This window comes from Tiliqua scincoides, chromosome 8, assembly GCF_035046505.1.
Source record: "Tiliqua scincoides isolate rTilSci1 chromosome 8, rTilSci1.hap2, whole genome shotgun sequence".
NCBI lineage: Eukaryota > Metazoa > Chordata > Lepidosauria > Squamata > Scincidae > Tiliqua > Tiliqua scincoides.
The window spans coordinates 10,879,272-10,895,411 of record NC_089828.1 but is presented as its reverse complement, the minus strand read 5'-3'; the positions used below and the strand labels follow the sequence as shown (position 1 = coordinate 10,895,411).

The 16,140-nt window shown below is 43.1% G+C and overlaps 1 protein-coding gene and 1 pseudogene across 1 annotated transcript in view; both read left to right on the top strand.

Moving 5' to 3' along the window:
- ADAMTSL3 (ADAMTS like 3) overlaps positions 1-16,140 on the top strand; it is a 203,650-nt gene that overhangs the window by 52,914 nt on the left and 134,596 nt on the right. The window contains exon 5 of the mRNA XM_066635419.1: positions 7,936-8,172. Coding sequence (XP_066491516.1) covers positions 7,936-8,172 — 237 coding nt within the window. The remainder of the gene's footprint in view (positions 1-7,935; positions 8,173-16,140) is intronic.
- On the top strand, positions 12,188-12,306 carry LOC136659610 (5S ribosomal RNA; annotated as a pseudogene).

The following is a 16,140-nucleotide window of genomic DNA, read 5'->3' as shown; positions in this document are numbered from 1 at the left end:
GCTGCAGTTAACCAGTTCTAAAAGCCCTATGAAATATTTAGGTCTTAATTTTAGCATCTAAGGGTAGGGGTGGCACAAGTCTCTCTAGTACAGGGGGCAGGAGGTCTGGTCTAGAGGGTAGAGCCTCCATTTGCCTGAAGATAGCATCCACAGGTCGCCAGTTCAAGGCCACCGGCACCATGCGACCTTGAAGCAGCTGACAAGCTGAACCGAGTTATTCCATCTGCTCTGAGCATGGGAGGATGGAGGCCAGAATGTGAAACCAGATCAGAAAGATCCATCTGAAATGTTGTGGTTCTTGAAAGATAGAACCTTCTTTCAATTGTAAAAATCCCTACAGGGATTTAAATAGCCTGCCTATGTAAACAGCCTTGAATAAAGTCTGAGGAGAGATCTGAGGACCAAGAAAGGCGGTATATAAATACCTGTATTATTATTATTACAGTGGTTCTCAAACTGGTGGATTGTGACCCATCAGTTTGTGTAAAGGTTCTCCTGTCCCTTTAATGGGCAGGGGAAGGGGAGAGGCAGGGAGGCGATCCCCAGGATCGCATCCCTGGGGGGGCGAAGGGGGAGTGCTTTCACTTACATTCCAGTAAGTAGGGCTACAGCAGGCTGCAGGAGGCGCGGAGAGCCCTGCGCAGCCCTCTGCTGTGCTCCCCGAGGCCCGGAATCGTCAGTAAAACCAGATGCAAAGCACTTCCGTTTTGCAGGAGGTGCTTTTTGCTTGCTTTTACTCAATGTTCCAAGCCTCGGGGAGCGCTACAGAGGGCTGCCCAGGGCTCCCCACACCTCCTGCAGCCTGCTGCAGCCCTACCTTCTTGAATGTAAGTGAAAGCACCCCTCCTAGCAATGCAATCCTCAGGATTGCGTCACTGCCCTAGCCCCTCCCCCTGAAGGACTTACTGAGGGAGTAAAGCTCCCTCAAAGTTTGAGACCCACTGCTCTAGTAGAAAGGAGATCCACAGTGTTGGAGCTGTCACTGAGACTGTCCCACACCTGTTTGCCCCTGCAGGCAAACATACCCCAGGTAGACCTTAAGATGATGTACAGAGTGTGCAAGGGGGTGTGTGCCATAAGATTTGAATGTACTTTATTTATTGAATTTGTTCACCCTTCTGTATATACTTCCAGGGTGGTTCATGTAATACATAAAACAGATTAAGATTGGGCATCCCTTATCCGAAGTGCTTGGTACCAGAACTGTTTTGGATTTTTCCATATTTCAGAATACTTGCATCGATCTTGGGGATGGGACTCTATCTAGTCTAAACGCAAAAATTCACTTATGTTTCATTTACTCCTTATATACATAACCTGAAGATAATTTTATACAATATGTTAAATAATGTTGTGCATGAAACAAGGTTTGTACATGAAACTCAGTTTGTGATTTTATTTCTTTAGGCTAAAAAAGTAAAAAAAGAGTCATGTTGGTGCTCAGAAAAGTTCTATATTTTGGAATATTTTGTATTTTGGCATTTCGGATAAGGGGTACTCAACCAGTACATCTGAGGTATTCAATTTGTGCGTCCCGCCTCCCTAGTGAGGCGTGGCTAGCCTCCTGAGGCGTCGCCAAGCATGGGGGGGAGGGAGGCTGCTCGGCTCTGCTCAGCTGCATGTGCTGTCTGCTGACTTGCTGCTTTTCTGCAGCTGTAAACGAGGTGGGTGGGGCAGCGTGAGGCTGGGAGAGCTTGTGAAACATGGTGCGGGGAGGTGGGAGAGAAGGCTGACTGGGCAGGCAGGCAGAGGTGCTGCATCTCATCACGGCGCTCTCTCCATGTGCATCCTTGCCCCAAGGACTACATTTCCCAGTGTGCCCCTCTCCCTGGGCATCCTGGGATTGGTCAAGGTTGGAAGAGAGAAGAGTGTGGAGGTGCTGCATCTCATCAGCACAGGGCTCGCTCCTGGCAAGCTTCAAAGTAAGTACAGGCAGTGCAGCACTTTCCTCTGCTTGGGAAGGAAGGAGCTAGTCTGCTCCTAGTGGAGGGTTGTCCAAATGACCCAGCCTGCATCCCTCTGTCTTGCCTGGGGGGAAAGGGGTGGCATTTGCATGTTGGGTGTATGTGTGTGAGCAGCCCCCATCTACTTTAGGGTGAGTTGTAAACTTGCTCTGTGTGGCTGCAGTCCTTTCCACACTTTCCTGGGAGTAAACCCCATTGACTCAAATGGGGCTTACTTCTGAGTAGACCTACATAGGCTTGGGGTCTGTGTCAGCTTATCCCAGGATCCTCACCTTTCTCGTTTTCCTCCCCCCTCAAAAAAGAAAAAAAGCCACTCTTGATGGCTTTGTCGCCAAAAATTGATAAAAAATAAAAATCCCCATTCTTTTTCAGCCATTCCCCTTTTCCCTCCTGCCTCCTTTTGGGCGGGGTGTGTGTGTGTGTGCTCTGTTGGCTACTGTTGTAAGACAAAAGGCACAATCCTAGCTAGGTCTACTCAGAAGTAAGTTCTATTGTGTTCACTAGGACCTACTCCCAGGAAAGTGGGATTAGGATTCCAGCCAAACAGTCTCTAGGTCTTAGTTTGCATCAGTTTGCAATTAGCAGATACACACAAAACAAAGTCTTCCCCTCCCCAGCAAATTCATCACTTCCCCCCTCCCTTTCCAAAACCCTGCAGGTGTGCTGCTAACAAACTCAGGGCACAATCCTAACCAGGTCTACTCAGAAGTAAGTCCTATTTTGTTCAATGGGGCTTACTCTCAGGTAAGTGTGCTTAGGATTGCAGCCTCAGAGTGCTGGCAGCCTTGTTTCTAGTGTATAATTATAACCCCTTCATCCCCATTTGGGGGGTAACTGAGGTGAGGTGTTGTAATTGGTAGCCATGGCCAATGGCTACAAGGATCAGGGGAGGCGCGAGCCGGAAAAGTTTGAGAACCACTGCTGTACTTGATAAAACAAGAGCAATAAATAAAATCAATGCAATTAAAAATAAAACCATTAGAATACACAAAAAACCATCAGAACAGCAACATCTGATCAGCAGGCCAGGGAGAATAAACAGGGCTTTGCTCTGTGCCCAGAGAACATTAACGTAGGTGCCAGGTGAATTTTCTGGATAGCTCCTCTCCTGTGAAACGGCAGAAACTCTGACTGCTGACCTTCTGGAGAGCTCCTTTGCCTTGTTCAGAAGAACAGAATGGGGCACTGTCCTGTGTCATGTATGAACAAGGGTCGGTGAGTGCATAAATAATGACCTCATCATGACTGGGTTTGGCCTTCACATCTTGTGCACTTGGCTGTGAGAATCTCCATGCACACATTTGGGCTACAGTCCTAAATAATCTGAGTGTTTCCCATTGAATTCAGTGGGGCTTACTTGTGAGTAGACATGCAATTAGTTGTAAACAATGGGGTATGAGTGGAGCCTGGAACAAGATAGATCAGAAAACACTTTCCATGGTCTGTAAGGCCAGAATCCTGCACATAGTGACACACATCCAAGAACACTGCAGGGAAAAAAATATCCATATGTCTCCATGCTGCAAGGTTTCTTGACCAAAAAATGAATTCTCACTGGTGTGTACCCAGAATTATGTTTGTTGTAGGTAGGATGCAGGTACATTATGAAGAGCCCAAAGCCTATACTGAAGCAAATGCATTTTGTGTTCAGGATTGTGGCTTTTATGTTTGAGACAATTTATCTTAAAAATAGCAACTTCTTTTTTTCCATGTGCGTAAGTGAACTAAAGAGGGCAGCACCATAAACCAAAAGCAGCAACAGAATTCTGAGGATGTAGGAGATATATATATTAGGAAGTTCAAATAACTGCATTTTGAGGACGCTTTTTCATCTGGAGTCAGAAAATATTGTCATTCTTTAACTGAATTTTGCAAAACTAACTCCAAAAGTAACCTCAAACTTTCACAACGGTGGTGTACTGTGGAGCCACACAATGGAGCAAATCAAATCAAATAGCTGCACACTTGAAGAAGAGGTAACGTTTCCATGCGCTTACCTACAAGTTAGTTGAAACTAAAGGAAGGATTTAGCAACTAGTAAGGATTGCATCCATGAAGTCTGGCATGCCCCTTTTCAAAAGCAAGCAGACCCAATTCCAAGTGTAGAAAAATAGAAGAAATGAATGAGACTGTTCTGTATACATATTTTTGTAAGAAACCAGACTACAGATTTAAGGCTTTAGGTATTTAAGGAACGTTTTGATGTTTGTAGTCTCCACCCCCACCACATGGAAATGTGGAATCTTGTTTGCCATGGTTCAGATTCTGATTTCCAGATTAGGACCTGGAATCTGAAGAAGGGTACAGATTCTGCTCTTTATTTGGAACAGATTTATTTGCATGGTGTGCCAGTTCTGCAAGACTTTAGCAGTGCTTTAAAAAAAAGAAAAAGTCACAATGGCCCAGTTCAGACATAACATTCCCTGTCTAACAAGCGGTGGTTTGTTGGATCAGAAACCATCTTGTGTGTATCCCTTTCCTATTTCTCCTCTCATGGCATACCTAGATTTGCAGAAGACTTCCTGTTTTGTTAAACCACAATTTGTGTGTCATCCAAGCTGCAGAACTGTGGTCCAAGCACTCCCTACAAACCAGAATTACAAACATTGCATTTTGCTCTGATCATCTGATTCTTTTTCCTGTAATATTGACTATTATGCAGTATGATTATTATACAGTAGTTGTCTGCTGTTGGCTCGTCAATAGTATACTATTGATTATAGCAGTGGTATAGCTGTTCCTTATGTACATCATAGTTGATTTTGGATCTTTGATGACTATATGACTGTGCAGTAAGATCATGTATTTGACCCATTCACACTTTCACCTGTATTGGTGGGGCCTCTGTATCCTGTATCTGTGGATCTGGCTCTATGCGGCTCCACGTTGAATCAGACTTGGCCCAATCTGAGCTCTCCGGAGGCAACCAGAGCACAGCTCAGGTTGCCTCCGGAGGGCTTTCTGAAGCACATCTGCCTACATCCTCTGTGGGCTTCATAGTGGCTGTTTCAGCCAAAAGAATACAACTTCTTGTTTCCGGAGGGAAACTGGAAGTTACCTTTTTGCCCTTATAAGGCATTCTGAGGCCTGGGGAAGCCCTCCAGGGTCACTTCCAGAGAGTTTAAAGGGGACTAATTTCATTATCTGCGGTTTTCGTTATCTGTGTGAGGTCTGCGAACAGATTCTTCATGGATATCGAGGTCCCACCTGTATATAGTTCTTTAAAATCATGAAATATACAAAGAAGCCCCTTTAACTAATCAACATTAGAAGATGTGAAAATCTCCTTTTGTGCAGCCCAATCCTAAGACGGCTTCTGTCAGTGGGATGGGCATGCGTGTGGTCTAAAACCATTGGAGGAGCAATAAACCTGGAAGTGGATCTTTAGAACTATTTTTCCACTGATTTGGTATCCACTGATTCTGGTCACCCCAGAATGCATTGGTATAGACACTATACCACATTCAACCACTAGATGGAGTGAATAATGGAATCTAGTGGAATGAAATTATAATTAACAGGACAAAGGTAAGAAATTGGATTTTGGTGCTTTTTTCCTTGCTACCAGATATTTAAAGGTGGACCCCCGATATCAGTGGTGAGTCAAATCAGTGGATACCAAATCAGTGGATACTGAGGTCCCACCTTTATTGCCTTACTTTAATTTGTAAGTCACATTGCTTATCACTGAGAGAATGGTAGGACTGAAAATACTGTATAAATCTTCTAAATAGATTTATAGATCGATTTATAGATCTAGTAGATGCAGAATCAGTTAGCTACAAATGTGGGTTTGCTCTATATCAAGTTATTCTGCTAAATTCTGAGTAGAGAATACAGCTGGACAAAAAGAGCAATATAAAAAATAAGTGCACCAGGAGCATCAAAACTAGTTAGTATCCCCTTGGCAGCATAATACAACAAGTAACTTTTAACAACCTTATGATAAAGCAGGTAGTAATGGAGAATACAAGTGAAAACAGACAAATCCCAGCTTAATATGCATGTCTTTTAAATGAAAAGAACAAGAGTTGTTTTACTCTGAAATCAATTTCATCTGGATTTATAAGAGGTATAATAGTTAAGTTCAGGAGAGTCAAGTAGAATAAGTAGGTCCCAGAATCATATTAATTATATTTAAATCATAAAAAGAATTTGAGGTTACCAGCCCAAGCATTTGCTTTGGTTTATTAACCAATTCTGCTCACCTGCTGACTTTTAAAGCAGAAATATATGTATGCCTTAAGATGTTTTTATGGATATCTCAGCAAAATGAACTACATAAGCTATTCCTTATATACTGCCCAATGAGATTTTTCAATCTTTCTTAAGCCCTATATTTTATATATTTCCATTTCTCTATATACTGTTACATTCTAATGCTATGATGTGCAGAATATGGAAGTATTTAAAATAATCCTTTGGGGTCCTATTCATAAGAAAAAAAAAGTTATTTAGGCCATTTCCGCATAAATTTTATGTCCTTTTATGCCAAGAAGTCAGTTGTGCTTTTGCCAGCACGAGTTTCCTTCATTTAGAAAAAAAAGAATCTTTGTATTAATCCACATTTCTTCCATAAATTTGTACCTTTATTTATGCGCTTTGTTCTTGTGCCTGTTCAGCTCCAAATGCTCTTACTATTAATGGCATGCTAATTGTTCATCAGTGTTGCAATGGAGTGGCCAACAAACCTGAAAATTCACTTTGAATCTCAAGCTGCAATGCTGACTTTTAACTTCTTTGTTTTTAAAAATTTATTTATTTCTCCCCTTTTATTTTATCCACAAGAAATGATTCCCCCCCCCCCCATCTCATCAGTAGAATAACACCTATTGCCCTGGGAGTCAAACCACTAAAATGTGCTTCTGTCTAATTTCTGTTTGAGACTCATCAGTGTGTTTTTGCTCTCTGGTTCAGGCACTAACTTGGGGAAGTGGTTTACTAACTATTTCAAATGCTCTGAACCAGTTTAGGAACATTTCAGACAATGTAATGTTCAAACTGTTTTGCTAGCAGGGTCATTCTGTAAAATAAATACAGTGATAACTACAGTATTTCACTTTTGAGCAAAAACATTGTCTTTAGAACTGTTTATGTTTTCAAAAAGATTTTTTTGTAAACAAAATAGCTTTTTTTTACCTTCCTCTTGACTTAACTCCATATGTTACTGGAACTGAGGTCAAGTATGTGTAAGTGTAGCCTGGGGGACGGGGGGACGGGACAGCACTGTAAGTATTACATGTACCACAACATGCTGCGTAAGCAGCCCATCCTGCCCACTGTTGAAGCCATTGGGGCAGCAAAGGCAATGTGCGGGTGCTCGCCGAATGCAGTGCATTGCGGCACATGCAATACTTACAGCACAACCCCCTCTGACTATGCTACTGTAAGCAGGGTTGGCCCAAGACCTCATGGCTCTTGAGGTGGTGTGCCTTACTGTCCCTTTTACTGGAGGTGCCCCAGCTCCCACCCCCATTTCTCTCCATTCTGCTCCCTAAAGTCAGAACTCTAGAGTCAGAAGTTGGGAACAGTATGGAAGAGAAAGTGTGGAGGAGAGTGGTAGGCTAGAATGTCTCCAACACTCTATCCCCACTCTCCTTCATATTTCCTCTTCTGTTTATTCTGCTCTTATTTTCTGAAGTCAGGAAGAAGGAGGAGGAGTATAAAGCAGGTGTTTCTTATCAATCCACTGCCTGAAATGACCAGTCATTCTTGTGTGTAGGTTGGCTCTGCATATAATTGAACAAATTGTACATTCTTCCCTTGTCCACTTCTGCCTTAATTTCCCTTCTCTTCCTCTTTTTTTTCTTCTTGTCCCTCTTGTACAAGCCTCTGAATGTGAATGTTTCTATATGAATGAATGAATGAATGAATGAATGCCTTTAAAATCTGCATAAAATTTCATAATCGCAAGAGCGTTTCCCTGGGGGAAAAAAAAGAAAGAATTTTTTTCTGCTTTTTTGTCTTCTAGGATTGCCCTTCAGAGGCTGGTGATTTTCGGGCCCAGCAGTGTTCGGCCTACAATGACGTCAAGTATCAAGGGCATTTTTATGAATGGATCCCTGTCTATGATGATTCCAGCTCTCCGTGTGCCCTGAAGTGCCAAGCGTTGGGAAAACCTTTAGTAGTGGAGCTTGCCCCGAAAGTTCTGGATGGAACTCGCTGCAATGCCAAATCCCTAGATATGTGCATCAGTGGAATTTGTCAGGTATAACAGTTGTCTTCTTACTTTGCAAGAGTTCAAATATCTCTAAAAAAAATTTTGTTGCTTCCATGCAAGTGGGTGTTAGGAATGTATTTCAGTCTTTAGTATCATAATCAGTTCGCTATGGATCTCGATAGTTCTTATTATGACTGGTTCACATGTTCATTAAGAATGTGGCAAGAGAGTGTGGAATGGAAAGTGCAAGGCGCAAGGTGGAGGGAGTGCACTCCTGAAGCTATGAGTGGACTTGGATTTCAAGAGGCATATTTTAAGATGCCTTTTCTATCCATTTGAGTGGGTTGTGCTGGGGTTTTTTGGTCAATAAATTTGAATTGATTACACACAGTTTGCACACCTTCTCTCATGGTTGCTTCCTTACAGGGATGTTGTATCTTCTGGACACTTTGGAGATAGCCTAACTGAACTTGTTAGGAGATAATGTGTGCTAAAAATGCAGAGTCTTTTTAAGGCACTGAATGTGTGACTCCCCGCTGCCTGTGATTGGCAGCTTGTATATGGCCTCTGGACTGGCCAGATCTGAATACGTACTAAAAGTCAGAAAAGGCCTTCTGATCAACTGAATAGTTTCTCTCCTCTGAGTTCCAGCTTCCAGCCACAGTCTCAAGTCTCTAGTATTAACATAAGCAAATGAAGGCAGGAAGCTGGGGTTGGAGAGCATCTGGTCCAGGCTTCTTCCAGGCATGGCTGTTCATTGCGCTTCTCTGAGCCTCAACATGCTTTCGTGACTGGTAGTGCAATCATTGCCACGATCGCTGTCCAGCAATGCCTAGGGACCAGAGCATAGATAAAAGTAAAAAATGAATGAATGTCAAAGCGTAGCCTTATTTGGCTTGCAAATTTATTTTGGGTGGTGAAAAACATAAATAACCATATAATACTTGCGCACGAGTGCAAAGCATAAATAGAAATAAACGAAAAATAAACGTAAGAACACCCACAAACATTTTGGAAATTGTAATTGAAAATGACTGAAAGACCAAAGTGATGAAAATCAAGTGGGTGAAAGTCAAGGTCAATACGTTGACTTTTGCTGAACCTTGAATACCTTGACTTTTGACTGTATGACTGCTCAAATGGCATTCAGTGTATTGGCTGCAAATTATTGACTAGATCTCAGCCAGGATCATCTTCAGGTTATTAGGTACCAAAAGAAGAGGGCTCCCACCCTCTTAGAGACAAGGGTATGATCCAGAGCAGACAAGGGCAAGTTTCAGGGAAGGAAGATTAGGACCCAAGGGCCAGAGACACAGACATAGTCAGTACTGGGCCAGAGATAAAATTCCCAAGAAGATGGAGGTCTGAGTAGGGTGAAACCAAGCCAGGTACCAGGTGTTTGTGCTACTATTTGTAGTGGGAAGTAGGTTAGACTGAAAAATACGGAAGTCCTGCTTCTCTATAGCTCAGGTGATCAGGGATTAGGATGTAGATCAACTGACAGTTACTACAGCGTAGATCAGGGGTGTCAAACATAAGCCCTGTTCGCCGAATGGTCCCTGGAAGCAATTTATCCGGCCCCTGTTGTAATTGGGCTCTCCCAGCTTGATATTTGGGCTCTCTAATATCTTGAAAATATGAATAAGATTTGCACATTTCTCTCTTCTGACATTTACAGCAAATGAGTTTCTATGGGAGAGCAAAGTTCTTATTTCTGGCCATCATCTGCTTAATGATGTCAGTTTCTGCTTAAAGATGTCAATTCCAGCCCTCAGCAGGCAGCATGAATGCTAACTTCTACCCTTTGTGTGAAACAAAGCTCACATCCCTGGCCTAGGTGTCACTCTTTCACTGCAAAGTTTAAACTGCAGTCTTATACATACTCCCTTGGAAGTAGGTATCATTGGATTTAATGGGGCTTACTGAATAGACAAGCAAAGGTTTGTGCCATTTTTTTTGTCAGGTTGCAGAGAAGGCAGAATGATGGTGGTGTCCAACCTTGATAGGCAGGCTCCCCAGTTTGAACTGCTCCCTCTCCCCTGCTCTACTTCCTCTCTCCACATATCTGCACTATATTCCGAACTCTCTCAGCAGTTTTTATAGTTCAGAATACATAAAGGGGGGTGGCTATACTCTGTTCTGCTTTGGAGGGAACATCACAGGCCTGAGACGATCCAGCTCTGACAAGTTGCAAGTCAGCTCCAAGTACTTCTAATACCACTTGTTATTACACAATGTTCCTTTGGAGCAAACCACCTCTCTTGTGCATGTTAAAATTAACAGTTCCAGGAAACAAGTGTTTAAAGCATCAGCAGGGGAAAAGGGAGATCCGGAGATATTCTAGGAAATTTTTGTCCAGTGTGTGGCAGGGAATGAGGAGATGGAGTCACGCTGTCCAAAGCGAAATGCTGGGCTCATGGTCTGACTTGGCATGGTGATTCTTATGTTCCTGTGTGGACCTTTTTTTTTCTTTTTTTTTTTCTTTGTTGACCAGAGTGTTTTAATCGGTACAATAACCATTCCAGTGCCTTTTCCCTCAGTTCCCCAGCCCCATTTATTTGATATGCTCTTGCACTCGCATGTAACTTCTTCTCTTATCATACTTAACAGTTGGTTTTCTGATTTTAATGCGCAAAACTCCAGCTCTTAGGCCATTTAACAACTGAGTCATGACTCAGTGGTAGCATACAAGCTTTGCATGCAAAAGAAGATCACAAGTTTGATCCCTGATTTCTTCATTTGAAGGATGAAATAACAGGGCTTAGAAAGATTAAATAACCTTGTGACGTCGTGAGCCCAGTCACATATCTCCCCAGCCAATGAACTGAAATGGTAGTGAACATAAATGTGACCCAGAACAGCAAAAACACAGAAGAAAGGGAAACAGAATGTCCTGGAATAACCAACAAAAATATGTGAAGAATCTGATAATTTTGGACAAGTGGAAGCACTGTTGTGTTCAGATTTAAGGCTGTATGTGAAGACAAGCAATAAATTCAGGTAAACCGGATCCTTGGATTATGGGGATATAGAGGCTTGGATTTGCTTATGCTATGCAAGCAATGAATCAGGACTGAAATACAACATGTTATACTGGGCATGCTGCTGAATGCAAAAGGGGGTTTGGTTGAGAAGTAGGAGTTTTAAGTTTGCCAATCTCAGCAGTACCCCCATAACCAAAGGGAACTTTTCTTCTCCCTCTTGGTTTTTATGCAGGAATAAGTTTTGCATAGAATGTGTATGGTTTTGCAATTAGTCTGCTCTCCACAAGCAGCAACTACTCTATTAAATACTTGAATGTGTGCAGCTTGAAAACACTTGACGTGGTTGATGAGTGGAGTAGGTGTATACCAGGGGGAGGGGAGAGTGAGACATTTGGCTTAAAGTCTAGAGCTGGGATTAGGACAACCTTGCTATATGTGTGTGTTGGCTTTTTTGTGATTTTAATGTATTCTTCAGTCATTCCAGCACGTAGTTGTTCAGGCACCTCTGTTCAAAGCCAGCCTGTCACACCTAAGAAGAGAACCCCCCCCCCCAAATTTCCCTTCTGTCATTTATAGAATGGGGGAGGGGGGAATGTCTGTGATGGCAGTTGGCAAATGTTGGTTTCTTACTCTTTGCTACTGTATTTATAGCATCTTTCCAACTGGAATAGGGCAAAGTATTCCATGTTGCATAGTGAAGCATTTAAATTCAGTCTCTATTTTGACTTGAAACTGGCAGCCAGCTGGGTGAGGGACATGCTGCAAATGGCAGAACAGAGTGTGCTGGGCACAGACACTGGAATTTTCAGCAAGTTTCATAAGGTTCCTGATGTCTAGCAAGAGACTTCTCTGTAGTAAAAGGGGTTGAGAATTCTGCTTACTGGGGGAAAAAAATTCTTATTTGTTTGTAAGTAATGTTAGCCCTTATTGCGCATTGGAGGAGGTGGTGACATAGGGCAGGGAGCATGCCTCGTGGCTGTTTGACAGCATCTTGCAAGAGAAGGCAACCTCTAGCGTGGGGTTTGACAGCGAAGCATTGGTGTAGGATGTCACTGCATGGCCTGCCCATCCCACATAATTTCTCTGACAACATTACCCTGCACATGCCTGATCTTGTCTGATCTTGGAAGCTAAGCAGGGTCAGGCCTGGTTAGTACTTGGATGGGAGACCGCCTGGGAATACCGGGTGCTGTAGGCTTACACCATAGTCTTTCCATGCCCGATCTCGTCTGATCTCGGAAGCTAAGCAGGGTAAGGCCTGGTTAGTACTTGGATGGGAGACCGCCTGGGAATACCAGGTGCTATAGGGTTATACCATAGTCTTTCGAGACTGACGGTTGCCAGCCGTTATTACTAATGGAAAGGAGAATCAAGCCTCAGTGGTACATATGAACTGTGACTTATGAAAAGACTGCATGTTAAAGCCTGTGATTGGATGCTTGACTTTTAAATTTCAGCCATTGGGCAGGACCTAGGTTAGAGCCATGGCAGGTGCAAAGGGCTAAAGCCCCCCTCCACCCTCACCACAGTTCTTATCCCAAAAGCTCTCTCTCCCCACCCTCTGTGCCTGCTAAGTATGTTGTAAAAATCAAGCATGTCAGCCTCAGTCATCATGGGCTTAATGTACTATAAAGTTTGGCATTTAGACCCTAAACTTAATATTTCCAGCCTAAAAAGCCCTGTTTGTGATTTTAAGGATCCAAGCTAATGAATTTTGAACCTCTGAAAATGGCATCCTTCCTACCAAAAATGGTTTAAAAGTAGGATTGGGAAGTTTCCTTTTAGAACCTGCCATGTTTACCTGTCATGTTTTTGGTTAAGGCATCTGGATATTGATACAGGTTCAGCCTTGTTATACATGGATTTTATACACGGATTTGACACAACACGAATGACACCTGCAAATGAGAAGGAACGTGCTGATCCCTGGAAAAGGGGAAAAATGCACCCCTTTAAAATCACAGTTAAAAAACTGCTTTTTACTGTTGCAGAGGGACAGTCATACAAGTGATTACAGGTAGAACCTAGGTATCCACAGATTTTTCTATCTCAAGGCTGATGAGAAGGGCCCTTTAAATTAAAGGAAAACAGTCCTTTAATAATGCCAGAGAGGGCAGCCAGCTGACAATCCATCAATTATTCTCTCTGCAGGCTTCACTCCTCCCTTCCCCCTGAGCGCATGAAAGAAGGCTAAATAGCAGTGATTATCACCTCCATTCTTTCCCCCTTGCTGGGGCTCCTGGTGAAGGGAGAGATCCCTGCCCCCTAGTGAAGCCTAAGCACCTGGAGACAGACTGATTGCCTCAGTGTGCATTTCAAAAGGTCAGCAAGGCTGTTTTAAATCACCACAGCAAAGAGACTTTGTTTTTTAAGTTGATTTGCTGTAGTTTTTTTTTGCCATCCCTGAGAGTTCTTGGAAGGGAACCCTCTCGAATAATGAGTCTCAGCCTGTATCACCATCTTTTCTGTCAAAACACAGCAGCCAACAACAGTCACAGACATCAAGGGAGCAGAACCAGAGACCAGTCAAAGTTATGGCCCGCAAGCTCAAGTCTGTTGCGTCCTGACATCCACTTGGCATAGGCTGTTGAGAGCTTGGCATGGGTTTTTACAGTTAACTCATCTGAATAAACATGTCACACCACTGATGGGGATATCTTTGCCTGTGTGCCTGGGAGCAAGAGAGCATTTGCTACAGAGGAAAGAGGACTCACATGCCTCTTCTCCAGTGGCTGCTGTTTTTGCTCCTTTCTTGTCTCCGAATCTTTGGCAGGCTATCGAGCAACCCATCAAGCCTTTTAGCACAAGCATGATTTCACTTCCATCTGTTTTCATAACACCGAGGGTAGTCTCGCCATGCCTCACTAGTTCTCCCTCCTGCTCACTGCTCTGATTCTAATAGAATATCTTTTGGGGGGGGGCACCATGCGTAATTTTTTGGCACCCATCGCCACAGCTCCTCTTCTCACTCCGTCATTTGCATCTCACTTCACACATGGATTCAAAGTAAACAAAAGTTCCTTATCGGAGGAAATAAAGACTGTGGATATGACTCTCTCTGAGAGGCTGAGCTGGCTACTGAGGGAGTAAAAATGGGGAACGTTTCTGGGAAAGTTATTTTGGGGGCCCCTTGAGAATGTGAGGCTCAGATCAGCCAGACCACTCAATCACAACTTTGTCTGCCGCTGCCTGACTCTTGTTACCAAATAAAATATTTAGAGTTCCTATGTTAGAAGGGGTCTACGTTTTGGATACTTTCTTGTCACAAAGATATCTTTAAAAAAAATCCACTAAAAAATCTAGCTCTTTACACACATGCAGGACAGCGAGTATTGTGTTTGGCAGGGAAGAACAAAGTTAAAAATGATCTTCGTGTTAGAAGATGTTGTATGTAGTCAACATTTACCATTGACAGACCTTGTACCTAGGCCAGTTTCTCAGCATGCTCCGACGACGTCTTTGTTGCTGCTGTTTTGTACCTCTCTCTCTCTCTTTCATTGTGGCATGGAACTGGCTGTTGGCTTGTTAACTTATAAGACCTGTTATCTTCTTGCTTTCAGCTAAAACCACCCTAGAACTGTGGCTTATACTAGCTGTAAGTCAACCGGGACCCTTGCAAATGAGATACAGTGCTATTTCCCCACCCTGGACTGTTGTCAGAGGATCAAAAACAAAGCAACTCTCTGTTTTGGTCTGTTAAATCAAGCAAGGCAACTTGGTACACATGAAAACACGTGTTTCAAAAGGACTGTCCAAATTGTTATGTAGTTTGTACTGCGGCACTTGATTCAGCGACAGCTTGTATGACTTGTCAAGAGGCTTTATGTTCCCCCTACTGAAGTCCTAATCTAGACCCTCCTCCCCACACTTGAGGCTGCAGTTTAACTTAGAAAAACAGGACATGTTGTTAATATAATACAGAGGCTGACCTTGAAGGGCTGAGTTTGTAAATTTTCCTCAGTGGGGATATTCCATCATGGGCAGGCACAGGACCTGTGAAGCACCTTCTTCACTTCAGCAGATGATGCTGAAACAACTGCAGGTGATAACATGGTAGAGCAGTGTTTCTCAAACTATGGGTCGGGACCCACTAGGTGGGCCGCGAACCAATTTCAGGTGGGTCCCCATCCATTTCAATATTTTATTTTTTTAATATATTAGACTTGATGCTGCCGTGATATATGACTACATTTGGGGAAATGTTACAGAACTATACTTTTAACAAGCTACTATGTATATTCTTTTAACAATGATAGTAAATGGTACTGACTCCTGGGTAAGTGTGGGTAGGATTGCAGCCTAGGATTGCTAAAAATTTTCCCGCTTGATGATGTCACTTCCGGTCATGACCTCACTTACGGTGGGTCCTGACAGATTCTCATTCTAAAAAAGTGGGTCCCGGTGCTAAATGTGTGAGAACCACTGTGGTAGAGCATGGGAGGGGCCACAGTTCAGTGTCAGATCACATGTTAAGCATGTAGTAGTTTCAATCCCTGGCATCTCTAGGTAGGACTGGTAGTAGTAAGACCGTTGTCTGAATATTCTGGGTGAGCTGCTACCAGTCAGGTTTGACAGTACTGAGCTAAATGGACCTATGGTCTGACTTGGAATTTCCAATGAGTCGGTCATCTTACCTGGGAAGCCCGAAGTTGGTAGTGCAGCAATCTCCAGCATGACAGGAGCATCTTGCGAAACATACCCTGATATTTTAATATATGTAGCCATTAAGTAGTTGATTGCTGTGCCTGTTTCTGGAGGGTTGCCAAATTGGAGAGCACATGGTAAGCTGTAGAGTATCCAAATACGATATAGCAGGGACGTCAAACTTGTTCGTACAAGGACCTGAAATCACTGACATCAGTGTGCCTTGCAGAGCTCTAGGGATGCATGTTTTGTAATAAGGTACCTGAAATTATTTAACATCCGTGTGTCTTGCAGAGTTCCAGGGATGCAGCATAACAGTTTTTTTTTTTTTTGTCTTTTAACTTGGAGAATAGCCAGTGGCATATCTAAGGAAGGGCTGGGGGGGTAC